Source organism: Conger conger, chromosome 7 (genome assembly GCF_963514075.1).
Source record: "Conger conger chromosome 7, fConCon1.1, whole genome shotgun sequence".
Taxonomy (NCBI): Eukaryota; Metazoa; Chordata; class Actinopteri; order Anguilliformes; family Congridae; genus Conger; species Conger conger.
This window is the reverse complement of record NC_083766.1, coordinates 18,317,883-18,339,002: the sequence shown is the minus strand read 5'-3', so window position 1 is coordinate 18,339,002 and position 21,120 is coordinate 18,317,883. Positions and strand designations below refer to the sequence as shown.

At 45.8% G+C, this 21,120-nt stretch overlaps 1 protein-coding gene across 6 annotated transcripts in view; it reads left to right on the top strand.

Moving 5' to 3' along the window:
• Positions 1–21,120, top strand: part of LOC133132452 (ensconsin-like) — a 36,234-nt gene that overhangs the window by 9,259 nt on the left and 5,855 nt on the right. Inside the window, exons 2-20 of one of the 6 annotated variants that reach the window (XM_061247899.1) lie at positions 418–531; positions 1,598–1,678; positions 2,191–2,354; positions 3,907–4,009; positions 5,004–5,075; positions 6,074–6,181; positions 6,980–7,075; positions 7,926–8,027; positions 10,239–10,364; positions 13,037–13,131; positions 14,736–14,875; positions 16,135–16,370; positions 17,646–17,775; positions 18,237–18,417; positions 18,866–18,970; positions 19,134–19,187; positions 19,693–19,750; positions 19,827–20,004; positions 20,397–20,650. In XM_061247899.1, coding sequence (XP_061103883.1) covers positions 418–531; positions 1,598–1,678; positions 2,191–2,354; positions 3,907–4,009; positions 5,004–5,075; positions 6,074–6,181; positions 6,980–7,075; positions 7,926–8,027; positions 10,239–10,364; positions 13,037–13,131; positions 14,736–14,875; positions 16,135–16,370; positions 17,646–17,775; positions 18,237–18,417; positions 18,866–18,970; positions 19,134–19,187; positions 19,693–19,750; positions 19,827–20,004; positions 20,397–20,650 — 2,397 coding nt within the window. Of the gene's footprint in view, positions 1–417; positions 532–1,597; positions 1,679–2,190; positions 2,355–3,906; positions 4,010–5,003; positions 5,076–6,073; positions 6,182–6,979; positions 7,076–7,925; positions 8,028–10,238; positions 10,365–13,012; positions 13,132–14,735; positions 14,876–16,134; positions 16,371–17,645; positions 17,776–18,236; positions 18,418–18,865; positions 18,971–19,133; positions 19,188–19,692; positions 19,751–19,826; positions 20,005–20,396; positions 20,651–21,120 lie in introns of all 6 variants that reach the window. The other 5 variants (XM_061247898.1, XM_061247901.1, XM_061247900.1 and 2 more) reach the window with 5 other exon arrangements.

Below are 21,120 nucleotides of genomic sequence, written 5' to 3'. Positions count from 1 at the left end.
CCTGAGTTAAAGAGGCGGGGGAAGGAATGGAAGTAGAAGGTGGGGTTTCTCAGTCAGGAAGTAGGAGTGGTGGTAGCAGGGCATTGTCTTCACTTTGCTAAACTCCTGGCAGGGCCTACCCCACCCTGGGTCCGGGCTACAGATCCCATGCAGGGGCCGGCTACTTTCCCACACGTTATACTTCTGAAACTTTAGAGTGCATTTAAACAGATGTTAGCTAATTGTGGGGCAGCTCACTGCTCACTGTCCCTGTAAAATGCATCTGAATTGTGGCCTTTATGCATCTCCGACAAACGTTCGAATGCCAGCAGGCCTCCACTGTGAAACGTCTTCCACCGTTGGCTCTGGCAGCCCTGTGTTTTACACTGTCACTGCGTATTAATGGCTCCTCTCCTCCCTCTGCCCTCGCTCTCCCAGCTGCAGCTGCGCAGGCGCAGGCAGACGAGCGACGCAGCCAGGCCTTAAGCAGCACGGGCTCTGAAGAAGCCGAGAGCCCAGCCAGCTCCACAGAATCCCCGGGAGCCCGTCCAGGTACTACTGCCGCTTTCTTCTTTCTTCTCTCCTTTTTTTCTCCCTTTCTCTCTTTCCCCTGCTCTCCTTTGTTTCACACAGATTCTCTCTCTCTCTCTCTCTCTCTCTCTCTCTCTCTCTCTCTCTCTCTCTCTCTCTCCCTCTCGCTCTCTCTCCCTCTCTCTCTCTCGCTCTCTCTCACACATTAGCATGATATTACGGGCACACACTTGCACACGTCAGATTAAGGTGCTTTCTATTAATAATCTTATCCACCGTGTCTAAAGCCGGTGCGTTATTAATGCAGTAAGCAACAAAGACAAAGCAGGAGCTACTTTAAGAAGCGGCTTAATATAGGCTATAATAACTGCAGTAGGAAGCGTGGCCTTTCGGGGGATTTCATATATGTCAGCGCAGTGGCTGAAAGAGACTGCATATGCTCTTAGCAGTAAGCCTTGGACAGATTTTACTGTTGTTAGAAATCTTGAAAGTGCCGCAAGGGAACCTGACGCACATTACAAGCATGATGCTGCAGAATGGGACTCAGTGAGCCTTTATGCACTCCTCCTCTTCCTGCCGGTTTGGCGCTCCCGTCTTTTGCAGTCTCTCTCTTACTCCATGTCTCCCTTGCTGGAGTTTTTATGTGAACACCCAACAGCACACACAGCTTTTTGTTGTATTACATTATTGAATTGCTGTTTATTTACTGTGCTGGCAGGCATTCGCCACTCGGTAAAACTCATGCTGAAAGTGAATCGGAAAATTGAACAAGACTGCTTGGTATACACTGGCGTCTAAAATTTGTTCAAAAAGACCAATCAAGTTGATTTGTGTAGGCATCTGTCAGGCATGTGTTTGCAATGTTAATACACAAAGTAGACAAAATAAAGCATTGCTATTAAGGGGCAACAGAACTGATGTCATAAACAGTGAGTTAGTTGAGTTGGTAAGAGGAAGTGGTCTTTGCCTGAGGTGAGTATCACAGTTGAGCTGTAAAGATAATTAGTATTATTAAGCTATGCTAACAGCAGTCCCTGACCTCCACTGGGTGAGAATGACAATGACACTGTGCTCTGTCTGTTGGCAGTCATCGATGGATCCGCGCTAAGAATAGACGACAAACTCAGAGTAGCAAAGGAGAGGAGAGAGGAGCAAGACAAGCAGCAAGGTAACCGCGGTGACCTCGACCAAAGGGAACGTTAAACACTACATGCCGCTAATCTCCCAAAGTCCGGCCGTTCCCCCACCCTGACCTGAATCCTGACAACGATTGTCCTGAACTTTCAAACACAAGCAAGTGCCTGTTTGCATATTTAGTGATTTGATCATTTTCGATCACAAATGCAGTTAATGAGTTCAGCGATCAACAAAATGAACTCTGTTGTAATTCAGAGCAGGGTGGGGAAGTTGATATGAATCTCTGACTTCTGACTATGGACCTCTGTCCCCAGTCAATCAAAAGCTTCATCCGCTCAAGATAGTGAACACAGGTGAGAGAACCGATCACAGCAGTGCTATCAGACTACAATGGGAACTCTGAAGTTGACCGTTAACACAGTGTCTGAGTGACAGGGGTGTACTGGGGCTCACGTTCCCCCTTCACTCTCAGCAGTGCGCTGAGTGATCGGGCAGGACACTGACCGGCGGCTGCTTCTGCTCGTTGAATTTACCCCTCTCCAGTGACGCGCGAGTCTCAGATCCAGGAGCGCGAGCGCAAGACCAAGCAGCAGTACGAGCGGCAGATGGAGGAGCGGCAGAGAAAGCTGGAGGAGCAGCGTAGGAAGGAGGGGCAGCGGAGGGCCGCCGCCGAGGAGAAGAGGAAGCTGAAGCAGGAGGAGGAGAGGGTGGGTCTTCCCAAACACCGGGGAGGTGCACAGTTCATGGACGGGGAATCGGAAAACTTCACAGCATTGCCCCAGCATGTCTTGCGAACAGCAATGCAGTCCCTCAACCTGGTATTCAAGGGCGTAGATTTAGGTTATTGGTGGAGAAGGATCCTGTGTTCCTGTTCAGTAGAGTGGCAAGTTAAATGAAATTGCCGTCGCTGTTTTAGCACTTGTGGATACCCTTCCAGTTCGAGTTGTCCTCTTCCGTGATCATGTTATGCTGAATTGTTTGTCGTATGCAGATTTGATCACACATCTCCTGGGTCATGTGCCAGTTGAAAGGTTGAGGCAACTGCAGTGGTGCTGTAATCAGATATTTGTGGAGTTACAGAGGAATCCTTTTAGCTGGGTTTAGCCCTGGGGACTGATGTTATCATGTGAGTCAGAGCAGGCTCCTGCTTTGTAGACTGTACTTCCTTCCCTTTAGCCTGTGTGCAGATGTTTCCCTGACCGCCTCTGCTGATTGCTCTTTGGCAGAGTGTGGAAAACCCATAACCTAAATCTAAACTTAACAAAGTAACAGGAATATCACCCAGGAAGGATAGGTTTCCTTTTCTGTCTGTTTTTGTTGACCTTTGTGTGTTTTCTGACTCGCCCACTCTGGTTATAGCTGGGAAATGGCTTTTCCAGTTGTTTTTTGTTGGAACACTGGTTGCTGTTAATGGGTTGTGACTCAATGCCGAGCTGGTGTAGGTTTGTGTGAAATTCTGCTTATTGCCAGCAGTCGCTGCTGAATATGTCTACAGGGGTCTTACAAGGTGTGTAAAGTACTTTAAACTGATGCCCAGAAATTGAAGTACTGGAATTGTTTTACAAAGTGTTTGAAAAGGTCCTCTAGTGGTCTAGTCTCAAAAAATGTTATGTGACAAGAATTTGTTCATAAAATGTCATCTATGTTTTCTGTAGAAAAAATAATACCAATAAATTATCTTCTACTATTATATTTTATGCTTTTAGGAGAACCAACACATATTTCAGTTACTTATTTGTGCTAGTTAATTGAAAATTGGGAGATAGTGCTGGAATAAGTCCTTGGAAAATCCTTTAATTTAATTTCATGGTGTCTGTGTGGTTTGTGTGGTTTGTGTGGTTTGTGTGGTTTGTGTGGTGTGTGTGGTGTGTGTGGTGTGTGTGGTGTGTGTGGTGTGTGTGGTGTGTGGTGTGTGGTGTGTGTGGTGTGTGTGTGTCTGTGTCTGTGTTTGTGTGTGCGTGTCTGTGTGTATGTGTGTGTGTGTGTGTGTGTGTGTGTGTCCGTCTGTGTGTGTGTGTGTGTGCGTGCGTGCGTGCGTGCGTGCGTGTGTGCGTGTGTGCGTGTGTGCGTGTGTGTGTGTGGTGTGTCCGTGTGTGTGTGTGTGTGTGTGTGTGTGTGCGCGTGCGTGTCTGTGTGTATGTGTGTGTCTGTGTCTGTGTGTGTGTGTGTGTGTGTCTGTGTCTGTGTCTGTGTGTGTGTGTGTGTGTCCGTCTGTGTGTGTGTGTGTGTGTGTGTGTGTGTGTGTGTGCGCGCTTGCAGGAGCATTATGAGGCAGTGTTGCGCCGCACTGTGGAGCGCAGTCAGAAGTTGGACCAGAGGCAGAAGAGGTGGTCCTGGGGGGGAGGCCTGACCGCAGACTCTGGTAAGGAACCTTTCCCGCAACGTTAAAGTCCTGCAGTGCTCCTCGTCTGATGTGAGCCTTTGCTTTTCATGCTCACCGCGTCTCGCGCCTCCATTTTAAAGCGTTTTCATTCCCTTGTGTAGAAAATGTGCTTACTGGGGAAACCTGAGCTAGTCCACAAGTCTTCAGTCAGCCTTTCACAGTGCAGGTGCTGAGCTGGGGACTGTGCTGATTTCTTCAGCTGGTAGACGGTTTTCTGGAACAGTGGCTGGAGCATGGAGCTTTAATGTGTCTGGATTCAAACATTCTTGAATTCTAAGGAGCTAATGTTCATCTGGGTGGACAAAAGTGCATCTACAGAACTGTCTTTTTATTATGTTTCCTAAATCTATTAATTCCATTGTACTTCTCACTTGTGATAGAGGGTGTCCTAGTAGTGCCATTTATCCCTTCAAGCACTGACCTAACAGCACCTATTGAGCATCAAAAAAAAATATTTTACTACTGTTGTTTTATTAATACAAGACAGATATTTTAGAAATGTTATCTTTTGGAGCAGGCATAGGCAGCTCAATTTAATGTGGTCTAGTAGATTAAACAGTGGTGAAACATTTTACATAGGGACACCAGAACAATTGTGATTCATGGGCCTATCAATAAATGTAGTTAAAATGACAGGTCACAAAACGGATTGGGCTGATTTAAATAATTAAGGGCAGACATTAGCTTGAAATCCAGAATGGGATACAGCCCCCCCTTACCCACCCCCTATTCTGGAGACTGCTTACATTGCTTTTATATGTATAGAGAAGAAGGCATTATATTTTACTATAAGCACTGTTTAAAGCTGCCTTACATTTCAGTGGCTCTTTTTTGATGATTCACTGCAATTTTAGAAGCTGGCCGTGATAGTGGTATCCTACTGATGCTGGCAAAGTTGTCAGTTCAGTCTCAGCCAGGATGTGATTAAGAATCCAGGCTCTTCTGCCTCCATTTTAAAGTCCTTCTTCTGCAGGTGACAGTGGTGGACCTACCGTAGTCACACCGTCCTCTCCAGTCAAGTCTCGCAGGAAAGCATCCACAGAAGGTGCTTAATGCTGGCATGCCTGTTGGGGAGATTGGCTCCGTCCGCCCCCCCCCCCCCCCCTCTCCCACTGCTTTACTAATGGCTCTGTTTCGCTCAACTCTGCCTGCTTTATTCACATTAAATATGCCCTATGGTAATTCCTATTACCAGTGTCACCACCTTTTCTTCTTTCCTCAAAGTACTTCCAGGTCAGGGGTCACATGACTTTGGGCACGTCGATGCATTTTTCTACTCGTCAAAATGTGTATTTGTGCACATTTTATTGAAAATTCTACCACACGTGTGGATTATACTCATTAATGTTTTTGTTTCAACACTTGTTTACTAACAGATGTGGTCCTACTTAATTGCTTGGCACTCAACCTTTGTGCACTGAGATTAAACATGCTTTGTTTTTCACCAGCAAACAGAATGGCTTTAATTGACAGCTGTAGGAATGCAAAATGGGACCTCCCCTGAAATCCACTTCAATTAAAGAAAATGGGTTACACAGAAGGTCTCCATTGACCAACGATTTTCCATCATTTAGTGAAATATGAAATTTTAGGCAGATTACAATCAATGCTGTTAATCTAAAAAAAATGCATTGTTAAATACTTGATCATAAATCATGGAAATGTATGTATATGGTATATTGCAAATAATAGGCATAGATTCTTATATCATTTATTTCTCATTGTGATGAAGTGAAATTGATGGCTGAAGAAACCTTGCAGTATATGTACCAGAGTCAGAACAGTACAGTTCTGCTCTGATTTTGTATGCATGTTCGTGTATAAGCAATCACACTGCCCACTCCAAATTCGAGCATTCAGAAAGGCTCAATGCTTGGTATGCGTTTTTAGTTGCTGTGCAGTCAGTAGATGTAAGGGTGCACTGTAGCTGAGGCCTGAGTTGCAGGTGGCTGTAGACTGTGCCATTTCCCTATTCCTTCCCCACCCCTCCTCTGATCCTGGTACTCCCATAAAGACCCTCCTCCTGTCTCTCTATGTCTCCAGTTGATAAACGCTCTGCATCAGCCATGAACCTCAAACAGCAGAGTGACTCAGTCGTCAGTAAACGCTTGTCCTCCTCCTCTGCTGCTATTACAAAGTCTCCTGAGAAAAGTAAGTCCTCACTCTAGTTGTACCAGCCCCGTATTGCGCTGTCCCGGCTACAGACGCATCTCCAGTCGGCTACATCTCCATGTCCTTCAACTCCTTCTCCTCCCTCAACGTCTAGGGTTTTCGGTGACACTTTAGTAGGAGGCAGGCCCTTGTGGAGCGGCAGTGGGAGGCTGGTAACCCAACTTTGATACACAGCTCCCCCACAGGCCAGTTTTACAGAACCGGTTAAAATAATGCATGTCGTGATTTAAAGCCACCCCACAATTGCCCGGTGCATTCCAAGCGATCCAGAAACAAGTCTCCAAATCACTGCATTGTCCCAGACTCCAAGTGAAATTTACTTTCCTTTTCTCTTCAGTTTAATTGTGCACTGGGTTTTGGTATTTTACTTTTCATCTTTTTTTTTTCAGAATGACTCAAAGCATATCCGCACAGGTTCCCCAAAGGGCACACATACACTTTTCCTCCCTTTGTTGAGTAGCTCGTCTCACTTGCTGATCAAGGCTTTTCTTAATGATTGTTTTTTCATCTTTGCTTCCTTTTGTTAGTTTTGGGTTGTTTTGGCACTTTCCTTTTTATCAAGATTTTAAGCACACACAATGTGTGGGGTTAGAGAGCAATTTGTAATTGTCTAGCAGATTAAAAGTATTCCTTCTTTGCTTCAAGCAGTAAGAAGGGGTGGTGGTGTAGAAAGGAGAGTCTCATCTCCTACTGTGTTTATTCCAGATTCTTATTCCAGGAATGTTTATGTTGGTCAGGTGGCTGCGTTATAGGTTCTGAACTCTCTCTGTTCCTCAGGCACTAAACCGAGGAGCTCCTCTCTAAGTCGGTTGCACAACAACACTTCCCATCCTGCAAAGGACCCCCTTAAACCGCCTCAGGTGGAACAGACAGGTGCAGGAGAGCTTTCTTCCTCAATCTCTCTTTCTCTCAGCACACACCTCTTACTGAGATCCCCTACGAGCCAATGTTAGGGTCCATTAAAAATCCAGAACTCAGGGTTGCATTGAAGCTTTTGTTGACTTCTGCTCACAAGTCATTGACTGAAACTGGTTGAGTACATATTCAATTTAATCTCAGATGTATACATTTTGTTTTCAGTGAGGGTAAATCAGTAAAGCTTTTTAATTTGATTCCATCATAGAAGCACTGGGGCTAATACTATTACTTGTGGCATTAGACACAAGTATATACATAAATAGTCATTTATACAATTGTGTGCGTATATAGAAGGAATAGTGACTGCCCTGCAAGCTTTTATTATGTAGCAATATAACTAGCTCTCTGTCATTTTAGCTAGCTTTAGACCTGTCACTGTGGAGTATGTCCATCAACCTGAAATAGACTGGTTTTAAATATGTATCTGAATTTGAGTTATTTTGAAAGTGAGGTTAGACGGATACATTCCATCAATGGAGGACTACTTTCTAATTTGGCCTTCTGCCGGATTATTAGAATGTTACAGTGACTACAATGATTTTTTCATATTATCCTGTTGAGTCATTTCATGTTAGTAGTCTTAATATAAAGTAAGAAAAATACAAATCTTGAGTGTTAATTATAGGGACTTGGTACATTTCCCTTGTCCCCCATGTCATTTCCAACTCATTTACATGATTGCCCCCGGAGTGACCCTTGAGGATTTGTTTCTACACTACAGTTCTAAAGTGTGGCTCTGAATATAAATGTACTTATGTAAATCAGAAGAGGCAGTAATGCTCACCTCCCACTGTCCTGTCTGTAGGCCCCTCCCAACAGAAGAGGAGCTCCTCCCTTTCTTCTGGGGTGGGGGGCAAGTTACTGCCCTCCCCAAAGATTGAAAGAAAGGCGATAAAGGACGAGCAAGGTGGTTAGACTACAAATTTTACATGCTCCGTATATGTCGCTCGACTCTTTTAAAACCGCTTGCAAGTCCTGCCAACTGTTCTGACTGACTCCACTTACTGCACTCACCCGCCCTTGCTGTGATCTGTAACGGGGAGTAACTCATTGTTAGGCATTAACCAGCACAGATCCACTGATCTTTAAGGGATATGGATCGGCAAATATATGGGCACAGTCAATGTGTTGACTCATCCATATTGTAAACATCTGGTGCCTTGAGCATGACCTCTGGTTTAGATGACTACCACAATGCCCGCAGTATCTGAACCAACTGTCCACTTGTAGTTACTAATTTCTGTAACCTGCTGTGCTACATCCTGTACACATCTCTAAGGCTGCAGTGAAGGGTACCTAACACTCTTCTCTGGTTAAATCCCAGGGAAAGTACCATGGGCTTTTAAAGAGCATGTGCTATGTGCAATTAACAAAACCTTTGTCTTTTAATGGAGAATTTTCTATTCTAAGTTCTATTCACAGCTGCATGATATAACCCTTGTGAAAATTGTTGATCACTCTTTCTGGACTGACACAGTTGCTCTTGAACAACTTTTGGGAGTTATTTGTGACCTTTGTGCCTTGCCTTGTGCCTTGTTTTTTTTTTTAATCTTCCTTGTTCATAATTTGTCACCCTCAAGCATACCATGTCTTTCCACAAGATTACAGGATTTGGATTGCATGACAGTGGTTTGATTGTACTTTTCCTTGCAGGTAAAATAATACTGGCTTTTACATTGTTCACTGTATGTGTCATTGATATCCCAGGATTCCAATGTGGAAACCTGCAGACACAAACAGGAAGCCAAGCATGTCCTACTTGCAGCATTTCCCCCCATTCCTTGTAACATACTTTTTGCGAAGTGTTAAATGCAGTGAAGACTAACTCCTCTGTCTCTAGGCATTTGTTGAGAAAGCTCATTTATGTTAATAGAATTGAAGAGGTTTGTATTTTGAGCATTTTTCCTCTGCATGCCTTTGCATTAAAAGTACAGAGTCGCCTCTGTTAGCTGGCACCTGCGTCATGCACTGGACTTTGCTGAGCAGCGTGGTGCCGGCGACATCGGGACAGGGCGGCCCATCCCCGGCACAAGCCAGAGGGCGCATCCTCTTTAACGAGGCCCCTAATTACACACCAGAGCTCCACTCCCCAGCTAGTTCATAGAGCTGCAACTGTGATGGCGTCTTAATTAGACCCTTCCTGAAAGGGGTCTGAAAGCACACATCAGTTGTGTCTTCAAAAAGATGAGAGGTGTCCTTTGTACTGGCTCACTTTTGCTTTGTGGAAGGAAAACACGGGGTTGAGTCAACTGTTTTTTTTTTAATGCAGTTTGTTCCCAGATGTCCATCATCTTAGGTAACCAAACTGCCCCGGCAATAGGTAGAAAAAATGAGAAAAGGCAATGGTTCTGAAGGCAAAAACTCTTTTATCTGCTGCAAGGTTCTGGTCATGGTCCAAGAACAGGCTCATAGATAAAGCCCAGTAGACAGCTGGCTTGTTTCTGTCCTCTGTTACTCTTACAAGCGTAAATTATAGCCTTCCAGCTAAAGTTCCCAAGAAAACGGGAGTTTTCAGTCAAAATATGAGCCACCTGTCAGTAAATATATTACATTACCTCCTCAAGGAGATCGGGTTCTGGTGTCAAATTGAACATTTAAAGGACATGCGTGTAGTGAGATTTGTGGGGTGGAACCAGTTTGAACTGTGAATCCTATTATTCTCATTTCACCCTCTGACCTGTGAGTTCTACTGGAAAGCCCAGCATTGCTAATGGCGTGTGACTCGGTTCAGTCAAAAGGCTCTCATTCCCATGGTTTCTTCTTTGGCTTTCTGTGATCGCCCTCTCCAAGCTGGTGTGAGCCGCCCTTTGCCTTCCTGTTCCTTTGTTTGTTTTGCACACGCTCAGTTCTCACCCACTTTTCCTGTCAGGATCATGGCTAATCCAATCTCATTAGGCTCCAGCAATCCTCCTCCTCTGTTTCAAACCAGGCTCTTTTGTGTCACCGATTAGTTCAGTCATTCTTGCTTCCTACATCTCACTAATACCACCATTTTCTCTCTCGGTGGGTTTAACTCATGCCTCCACTCCTTCTTTTGTCTTTCTTTCCACCCCCCTTTTTTGTGTGTCTTTCCTTTTCCTTTTTTTTTCCCGTTCTCATGTGCATTCCGGCATCGTAGCTCGCCGACCCCCGGCCACGCCCCTGGAAAACAGCGCCCTCAGTCGCCTGCTCACGTCTACCAAGGCCTCACTAGCTAGGAGCAAGAGCAGCGCTGCCCTGTCAGCGGAAGGATCAGACCCCCAAGGTAATTCGAGATGGAGATAGACGTGGCGAGAGGATGTAGTCCACTGGGAGTCTCCCGTCTGCTCCCTCTTGACACCGGTGCCCAAGCTGGTGTCACGTGGTGATCGATTGTATGGCTTACTGTAGGTTCTCACAATCGCACATTCAGGTAATGTGCCACAGACAACCTGCGAGACACAAGACATTGCAGCCCTGCACAAAGACTGTAAGGTGTCTTGCCTCAGTGGATACACTTGCGCAGATAAACAGATTAGGAAGTTGGAGGCATGCAAGGCTGTGGTTTTGGCAGCACTCCTGTTGTGATTGGTCCTTGTCACCTGAGCTGGAGAGAGCGGTCACTAGGACAGAGCTGTAGGGTGCTCCTGGGTCGTTGACCGTCACCAACGTGCACATGCATAAGGAAGTGTGCTGCACATGCATCAAGCTTCCTGGGAGATTTTCCTTTAAGTAGATTACCTGCAAGCCGGGGTGCACAGCAACAGGAGGAGATAACCAGAGACTTATCTGTATGACTCCTTATTAAACCCTAAGGCTGCTTCCCTCTCTGTGCAGCAGGGTCATCACCCAAAAGCAGCACTGTGGGGACGTCGGTTGGCAGCTTGCACTTTATTACATAAAACTGTACAAAGCCTTTTAAGAGAAATACCCTTTCTGGTCTATTAGTGAGCTTCGGTGAAAATGAGTAAATTTGTAAATTGGTGTGCAAGAGTGTAAGTTTCTCCGCTGCACATTCCCGAGAGGATGTTTCCGTTGCCTCGTGCTGGCCCTGATGTCATCTTGTAGAGCCTATTACTGGAAATGAGATGTCAGGCTTTTTCTGAGATTCCCATCCACAGTGGCCGTATTACAGAAAGCTGCAATGTTTTTTTTGTTTTTTTTACAGAATTCATAACTGTTCTGATGGGATCATTGGGCTAAATTGAGACCACTGAAACGCATTGTTCAGATGAATTCTGTAATTTACCTTAAGAATAAGCACCAGTATCCTGTATCAGCAAGGGCTTATGGATCAGATTGATTTATACGCTTATCTCTCATGGCTCAGTAAACAGTCAGAAATGATTAGTGTCTAAGTCGGTGCTGGCAGTAGATATAGCAAGTCATCCCATTTCCTCTGGAAAGCATTCGTCAGCAGTAACGGCAGTAGAACCAACACTGCCTTTTGTCCTGGGGGAAGCTAAGTGCTTTTCAGGGGTAGTTTTTTGGCCATTGGCCAACTTTAAAATAAATGTTTTGTATTATGTGTAGATTGATACAATTCCTCTATATGTGAAACATTACAGCAAATTTACATATTTTAAACCGCATTTGTTTCTTTCACACTGCCTTCTCAGTGTTACCTTGCCCCGTCCTATGTTTCTAAGTTTACGAACTCGATGACATCCTCTTTTCCCTAAAATTGTCTTAATCTTCCTCTTCATTTAGTATGTAGGGATTGTTATTTGGAGGTGTGCAGTGTTGCCCTGTGTGGCTGTGTGGGTATAGCCCACCAGTGAATTAGGATGCCAGGAAATGAAATGTTATTTACTGTTTGGAGCAGTAATTATGGGAGCAGTGATCATGTAAGGAAATCAAATAATAATTAGAATTGCAGTTTTGTATTCTCAAGAAATTCTACCTAGTTTGCATTTATGGTTGCTGCACAACAGTACGGAGGAAAATATTATGTTATCAGCATCACATTAAAATTGTCATGTTGAACTACAAAACTAGACTGATGTTGCCCTTGGCTGTCCTAGATCTTACAAGCTAAGAACTCAAAAGTGTGGGCTAGAATTAGATGCAATTTATTCATCTAGATTCTTCTTTTAATCATATGACTTGCATTTGGCCTGCTGGCATTAACAAAGGCCCTTTTCCCCTCATTGCCATCTGAGAAATAACTAGAGCTCTTCTGTGTATTTCCAGTGCAGCATTCAAGCTCACATAGCTTGGATGGATGCTCTTTTTTTCTCTCGAGTGTAATGTAAAAGGTTTTGATTTGATTTAGCCAAGCCATGTCACTGCAAATATTTATTTTAGTCCTCAATCAATAACTGGGTGGGGTTAAGCAATATTATTTTTCTAGCCAAAACACAAAGTGGTTATCACAGCTCTGTTTGGCCTTTCTGCAATCTGCCTTTGATTGTGTGTAAGATATATTGATATTTGAGAAGATTAAGTGCATTCTTTGGGTGTAGAATTACTCCCACTCATGTGTATGTCTGTGAGAGACAGCAAGGGAGAGCACTGAGGATTCTGTCACTGGTTAGATTTATTGAGTGTTGCTCTGTGTTTGTGTGTGTGTGTGTGTGTGTGTGGTGTGTGCGCATGTGAGAGAGAGTGAGAGGGAGGGAGAGATGGAGCACTGAGGATGCTGTCACTGGTTAGGGTCATTGAGCCTTGCAGCTGGAGTGTCACTCCAGGCCTCAGACAACATGTGATCTATCCTGCTCTGACCATCACTCTTCCTCAAACCCCTGCAGCTTTTTGTGTTTTTGCTTTGCCGTCTGCTCAAATAGCTTGCCGGTCCAGTTTTCTAACACGTACTTGTATTGTATTGTGTCTCGTCCTCTTTCCTCATCCTGTCCACCCTGCCTGTTTTGCTGACCCACTGGGCTTCTCCTCCCCCTCCCGCTGGCCGCGCACCCATGACATGTCTTTTACCAGAGTCTCGCCTCTACCCTCGTTCAGCCTCGGCCAGCCCCCTGCACCTGTCCCGGGGGCCCCTGCGCAGCCACAGCACCGACCGGCAGAAGGGCTCTGACGGATCCGCCCGCAGCTCCCAGGTGAGCGCTCGCAGTCGGGTCTGAGTGCACCAGTACTGACCAGTCCATGATACCCTTTCAGGCGAGCCAGTACCATAGTTTGCACACGTACTGCGTGATGGCACACTCGCCTGATGGAACAGACCAGTTGAGCTGTGCACGTCTTTAAGCTGTCAGTAGACCTGGAGAGCAGCCATGTGCACTGCCGGAAGCTCATGGAGGAGGGGATTTCATAAAGCCTTCATCTAGGGGCAGAAAATATGTAAAGTAGTTTCAAATGCCCATCTTAATCCAAGCTAGGTGGAACACCATGCACAACCGGTTTTTATGGTATCATTCAGTTTTCCACTAAGGCAAACTTGACAGGATCTTTCTGTAAGTATTCTTTGGGTTTTATTTGGATATCTGACCAAAGTGATGAATCTTCGATTGAGATCTTGACCCTGATATCAGCAGTGCAGGTTATAATAAGAAGAGAAGTACGCCTCCAAACGGGCAATCCCCTGTTCCGGTAACCGCTGCTCACCATCACAATGTCCTTGTGAAGCACATCCATTTCCGCTCTTCTTCTGTTGACATGAACGGGGGGCATTGTCAACTCCAGAGACAAAGGCTCACAATAGCTTGAGCCCGGAGCAGGGTTCAGCTGTGTATGCTGTGTTAAGCAGAGACGGCCGCGCCCTGACACCAAGCGCATGGGAGCTAAAGGATAAGGCCTGAGGAGACCTCCCCCACTGTGAGCCAAAGCGCCCTGGGGTAGTCGCAGTAATAGAGAAGAGGAAATTAGGTGCACTAATTAGGTGCTGTGCTTTGAAATGCTAATAATAAGTATACAGTAGTTAAATATTATTCCTATACATATATGTAGCAACTTTAACATGCATTTGAGCTCAAAGCATAGATAGAATTGAGAATAAAAGCAAGGAGTATGATGAAATGGTTAAAGCCATATGAAAAAGGACTGAACCTGCTACAGTTGATAGCTAACTTTCAGGGAATGTGGAAAAGCAGTTGGGAAGAGTGAAAACAGAATAGACAAATTAACTGTAGAAGATTCATATAATGTCTTTTTGTTCATGCATTTATACATTGGGGAATGTCTGAGATTATCTGAGTGTGGTAGAGTCAGTCATAATGAGATGCAGTGGGGGGTACAAGGTGTGATGGTGAACAGAATTTGCCGCTCTCTCAGGAGGTTGGCAGTGCTGCATCCATTCCTTCTACTCAAACTAATCACAGCACATGAGCTGCAGAAATAGATGAATATAATTAGGGCTGCCTACTGCTCACCGCCCCCCACTTCCTGAGGTTAAGAAAAGGCCCGTAACGCTCAAAGCAGTCTGAAGTGCTCTGGGTCTCGGCACCCAGCTAAAACCAGCCCCGAGACTGACATTTCGTTTTGAAATCTAACGCTACATATCCAATTACCTTTCCTGTTCTGATGGCCTCTCCGGTGACGCCACGTATCCGCATCAGTGTTGTTTTTCAGGGCACGGAGGCCCTTTCTGCGGCTCACACTATAGGATGGTGCGCTAGAAGCGCAGGCTCAGTTTCCTCTGAATGAATGCTGGCTGATGGGTAACTGACGGCATGCTGTGCTATTCTCCTCTCGCTTCCGATCTCAGAAAAGCGAGAAGCGCTTCTCGTCCCCGGGGACCAAGCGGCCGGCCTCGCCCTCCAGCGGTCCCAGCCGCCGGCGCTCGCCTTCCCCTGTGTCCCCGCCCTCCAACACCAGCAAGAGACCCGCCTCCCCCGCCACGGCCAAGTAAGACCCGGTCACACACGTAGCGCGGGCTCTTTACACGACGTTAATCAATTCTGGAGGTTTAATGTCCTGCAAGATTTAATTTACATTTTAATTTTCATTTCCCTAATTTGGCACACCTGATTCTACTAATTAGCAGCTCAGGGATGAATGAAGTGTGTTTTCTTAGGGTTGGAATGAACCTACAGGATGGTATTTCTCCAGGAACAGGGTTGGTTTAGCTCATTGCTGTTCTGCCCTTTTTCTGAAGGGTTGAGAAAGTGTGAAATTGTATTGGCGCCAAACCAGAACTGAGCAGCTCCGATTTGCTTACATAGTCAATTTTCTTCCTGTTTAGCACTAGTAATTTGCGTACATCAGAGACTATCATAGCTTTAGTTTAACAACCCTGGCTGTCGCCAGTGACCTTCTGTCCCTACTAGCTCTTGGTCTCACCTCTGTGAGCAGTCATATGCTGTAGATTTGATATGTGAGGAACATAAGAATGCAATACACAGAACATTCAGCCCCTAACATCCCGTGCTGCTTTGAATACCTAGAATACCTAGGTCCTAGAGGGTCTCTGCATCTACTGCATGACCAGACAAGCGCTACCATGGTGTGACAAAATTCCACCTGTCTTTTCCACTCAACTCTTGTGCTTTAATTTTGTGTGCACTTTAACCCTTGTGTTTTCCTCACTTGTCAGGGTCAAAAATGGTCCTATCCAAGGTGAAAACCTTTGTTTGTCTTTCTTGTGCTACTCTGAAGTAAAACAACTGTTTGGTGATTTATTGATGATTTGGGGTTTAAAATTCAGTGAAGGCTTTTATCACAAGGGGTGCAGCAAGGGTAGGTCATGTTTGACCCTGGCAACACAAGGGTTAAAACTCTCAATCAAATCTCCTCATAGTCTCACTTTGCACAACCTGAAAAGATTAATCTCAAGACAAACTAATCATACTAGTAACCCATTTGGTTGAAATCAAACCTGGGTCAATTACATCTCTTGGATTCAAATACTTGTCAATGCTTTACTGAGCTTGTCTGGTGTATTGAGTCCTATGAAATACTCTCATGCAGACCCTGCTTTCTGCTCCTCTTGGTTGGCTCAATTGCACCAGGCAAGATAAAATAATCGCCTGAAAGTATTTAAATCCAAAACAATTATGTAATTGACCCAGGCCAGGTTGAAATTCTATGCACTTTTTTAAAAGGGTTTATGTAAGTTTGGTTTGTGGTGTGGCGCCCTCACAGTGCTTCGCTATTCTCTACAACAGACAGAGCCCACGAAACCGCCCCCCTTCGCCTAGCTCAGCCAAACAGAGGCCCCCGTCCCCACAGCCCAGCTCCAGGCCCCCTCCCATCCAGCGCCCGGCCCTAACCCCCACAGGGCCCCCCACCCTCCGCAAGAGGGACTCCAAACCGAAAGACAGCACCCCAGGGCAGCCAGTCACCCCCCAGCCTGCAGAGACCCCCCCGCCCAGCAACGCGCCGAGCGGCAAGAATAAAGATGGTGAGTGAGCGGGGTGCGGTGTGTTCCATCCGATGCGTTCACTCGGGCACCAGCACGCTTTTCACCGGTAAGAGTTTTTTTAAATCCCCTTTCCAGCATCTGAGCTGAGTTAAGAAGAGTTCTCCTAAAGAGAATTTATCTCTCGTCAGAATGCCTGTGGGCAGCAACGCTGCACACTTTGCCGTCAGCCAACTTTCAGCACGGAGGCTAGAATTTAGGAAGCGGTTTTCTGTTAATGACTATGCAGTTTTAGAGTGAGGTGGAACCAGTATTAGTGAAAGGGCGCTTGTATTTGCTAGTCATTGACAATTCAGAAGTAGCCATGTAAACAAATTGCTACGCATTTTCAGTTTGTCACAGGCAGATACCTTGTAGTGTGAAGGAACCCAGGTTTTAATATCCCGGACAGAAGCCAGGGGGTGCAGAATGGTGGGTAACAGTTGGGCCCTGACAGTGGGGGTGACTGCGCTGACCTCACAGCCCATAGGAAGTGACATGGCAGCACAGTACAAAGAAAAGCCAAGTCAAGACCTTCCAGCTGCACTTTATGCCAATGCACCCAGCACCATCTGCTGGGAACACAGCTGAACTGCAGCGCTTGTGTAGTCATGTAAGATTTCGGAAGCTTCCTTTTGTTCCGGAAGTAGACAGACAATATTGTGTGTGTGCTCGGCTCTAGCTGTGAAAGACAGGTTTTAGAGTGGGGATGAGTGGGCTCTCCCCATTTTCTCCATTAGCGTCTCACTTTGAGGGAGGCGAAAGAGTTTTCTGTGAGTCAGAACGTGGCGTTGCTAAATCTACTGACCACAAACTGACTGCACCCTTTACGCTGTGCTCAAAGCACATAATGCAGTGGTTTTGCCCAATTAATTTGTTATACAGTATTATATGTAATGTGCCCCTCTTCATATTTTATGTCAATTTTTTAAAGCATATTGTGATTCAGATCCATGAATAGTCACTTCAAATCTTTGAAACAAATGGTATTCTCTGTTTTCTGTATGTATTGCTGTCCCGAGCCACTTGTATGTCAAAAATTCTACTTTAAGAGTCAAGAAGGAGTGAAAGCCTTATCGGGAACATGGCATATGTCTGCCCACCAAGGTTAGCTTCACGTGAGTTTTGCTGGTGGCTCCAGTTAAATCCCGGCATTCCGACCTGAATCCCAGCGCTCCGGCTTGAATCCCAACACTCGGGCTTGTTGCCGTGGATCATTCCAGTGCTGCTGCGTGTGACCCAGCTGTCAGCCTGAGCCCTGCTTCTGTCTCCCCACAGACTCCAAGGCCATCGCGGGAACCACATCAGCCGAGGCCGCCGCCAAGATGCTATCTGAGAACCGCCGTCTGGCCCGGGAGCAGAAGGAGAGAGAGGAGCAGCTGAGAGTGCAGAGGGAGGAGGAGGAGAGGTGCGGCTCAGGGGGGAGCAGCGGGGAGAGGGAGGGGCATAAACCTTTATTTTAGGGTGCCCCATTGAGAGCTAAAACTTAATATTTTGAGCTAGCCACGACAAGGCAAATGCAACAGAATCGCAGAATCGCAGACTTCATGATGCCTTATATCCCAGGGGGCATTTTTCCATAAATGCAAACCTCTGCAGAGAAGGTAAAACCTGATTTAAACTATGCACAGTCAAAGCAGTGAGATAAGTGAGTGTTCTTAAGTGGGATAAGAGCTTCAGTTTTAAATTGAATAGCGGTTGAAGTTGAAATTTTGTCTTTAAAATATTCAGACGGAATCGGAAAGTGTCAAGATTAGATAAGTGATTTACTCTTGTGTCGAGCAGTTTTATTTCTAGTCAGCTCCACTGACGCTCTGAAATTGCTTGAGGTCCACAGTAAGAGCCGCAAATGATTGTCTGTCCCCGTAGGCTGAGGAAGGAGGAGGAGGAGCGCGTGGCGGAGGAGGAGAGGGTGCGTCGGGAGGAGGAGGAGAAGAGGAGGGCGGAGGAGAGGAAGATCCTGGAGGCGCAGCAGGCCCTTGTGGCCGAGGAGGAGCGAGTGAGACTGGAGATTGAGGAACAGGAGAGACAGGCCGAGCTCCAGAAAGAGGTGAGTCCCCTGACTGAGTTAATAACTGTGTTAATAACTGTGTTAACTGCCCAGAAAACCTGACAGATTCATGGATGCAGCTTAAAACAACAGGAGAGCAACCATTGCAGTGAAACAAATGTATTTATTTGGTATTTAGCTTTTCCAGATGGCTAGGTACTCCCTAGTAAAGGAACCCCCCCATCGGGTTGTACTGTGTGATGATTAGCATTTCAGCTGAAAGAATTATTGTTTTGTTTCACTGCAAATGTTGCTTTCCTGCTGGTTTTTTTATGTTCATAATTCATATAATCTGTGTGATTCAGTAAGTAAAATTAGTACAATCCATGTTGACCCAACGATTCCATGTCATAATGAGAATTAAAAGAGCTTGTAAATTGTTAGTATTTGATGTACAGAAGATGTTTTGATTGGCCGGTTGATTGACTGAGCGCTTGACCCATCACAGCGCGAGGAGGCGGAGGCCCGGGCCCTGGTGGAGGCGGAGATGCAGCGGCAGGAGAGAGAGAGGATCATGCAGCAGAACCAGCAGGAGCGCATGCAGAGGAGGAAGGCAAGAGGCTAACGCTAACACTGTCCGCTGCAGTCCCTCCATGCCCAGCTAACTATGTTCTTAGTGTTACTTTAATGTTTTTTCACTGTTTGACACGATTATGGCCACTTTGTGAGAATGTCTTGTGTTCGCTGGGTTCTCACCTCCCTGTGTGCCTTTTCAGAGAATCGAAGAAATTATGAAGAGGACAAGAAAAACAGACCAAAATGATTATAAGGTAAAAGTAAATTACCACCATTCACACGGTCTTAAAAACATTCTGTTGCATCTCAACTGCAGGCATGCATCTCTGAGGACTGAAAAGTCATTAATACTGTTTACTGCCAGACAGTTTGCTCACGCTATTCATTTTATCCAAGTACCCACGTCTTTGTGCCATAATTCAGATGTTCGATCATCAGGTGTCAAATTCATTTTGATCAATCCGTTTTTGAAGAAAATGACATTTTTGTACTTGTAATTGAGATACCACTTGCAAGTGGTCCAATTCACTGGCTGTTTTTCAGCCTCTACAGGACCTTTATTTTGCTTTGCTGTCCACTACTGAGAACTGTCCTTGGATAAAAATTACGTGTTTCATCCAAATGCAGTACAGACAGAAGCCACAGGTTCACAGGGCACAGAGATTGTTGCCAGGTTTCAAATCACAACATTTGACATTTACTGCACATTTTGCATCGTACGGAACTGAGGTCTGGCTTTCGTGCTTTCGTCTGTTGCAGAGAGACGATGAGAAGGGCATGCTTGATGAAAATGAGGAAGAGGACAGCGAGGCCAAAGGTACCCATCTTTCTGTGTGGAAACAGCCTCTGACATCTTTTTAGACTCCATATTAAACTGCAGCCTCTTTGTGCAGACGACGACCCAAAGGAGGGGGACTGCGCCTATGGAGAGGCGGAGTTTGAGGCAGAGGGCTGGAGCCTCCAAGATGAAGGGCCAATGGCAGAGCAGGAGGGGAGCATGATCAAGAAGTCGGAGATGGACAACAAGGAGAACAGAAGCATCTTGTCTCAGAGGGACCCAGGGGCTGTCAGGTATGTGGCAGGTGCACATTCCTCTCCTCTGAATAGAGAGCTTATTCAGGCTGAATTTGCCCTCCGCTCAAGGCAGTCGACTTGAGTACATTTGACCAGTCGTGCTTCAATATTTGAGTATTAAATATTAAATTTTAATTGACCATATGTCAATGTGGTGGCCTGTGGAGATTCATAACCTCCTGAAAAAGATCATTTCATGTTTAAGTGGATTGGGATTTGAGTCACATATTCAGTCCCAGGTGACAAAGGGCTTCATGCACCTGTAGATAAGAAAAACCATGTAGTACCAGAAGTAGAGACTGAAGTTGTGAAAGGCATTGAGATGTATCTTACATCTTCGCCCTTCCTTTAACCCTCTCCCCTCTCCTGTCTCTCTCCATTCCCCGCAGCCCGACGCCCAAGGCCCTGCTGGTGGAGGGCTCCGAGTTCCTGAACGAGGACTCCAAGATGGGGCTGCTGCCGGGCCTGAACGGCAGGGTGGGGCCCTGGAGCTTCGAGGAGCTGATCGAGCTGGGCGTGCATCCCAAGGCCGGGCCCCTGATCAGCGCCGACGGGGGCCCCGAGAAGTCCAGGGTGGCTTTCGAGGACAAAGGCAGCGCAGTGGGCACCCTCCACTCAGGCCAGCCCATCGAAGCCCTGTCTGGTGAGGAAGCGTCGCGTTTTCCCGTCCCCACGCACACGTATGCACATCCTCATTCGCCATCAGTTCTCAGCACACTGCAATCTGCATTTTACACTAATTCACTTTTTTTGCCATAATACATCCACTCAATAATTTTTTTGTTGTTGTTCATAATAGTATTATGACACTTGTAACAGAAGCAGGATGAAATAAGATGATATTCTGTAGTTATGACCAATGCATTTTTGCAAACTTTAGTAATACACATATGAGTGATTTATGTTTTATTTACTAATTTTGTGCAAGCTACAGTGGCGTAGGCAGAAATAAATTTAGGGGGGTAAACCTGTGGAAAAAGTCGGTAGGCCGACTAGGATGTGGAATACATTTTCCACATCCGCTATGCCTCGATCTCGGAGCTAATCCGATGACAATACTGTATTACGGCAAACGGCGATCGTCGTCCTAACTATTCAAACTCGTACAAAAAC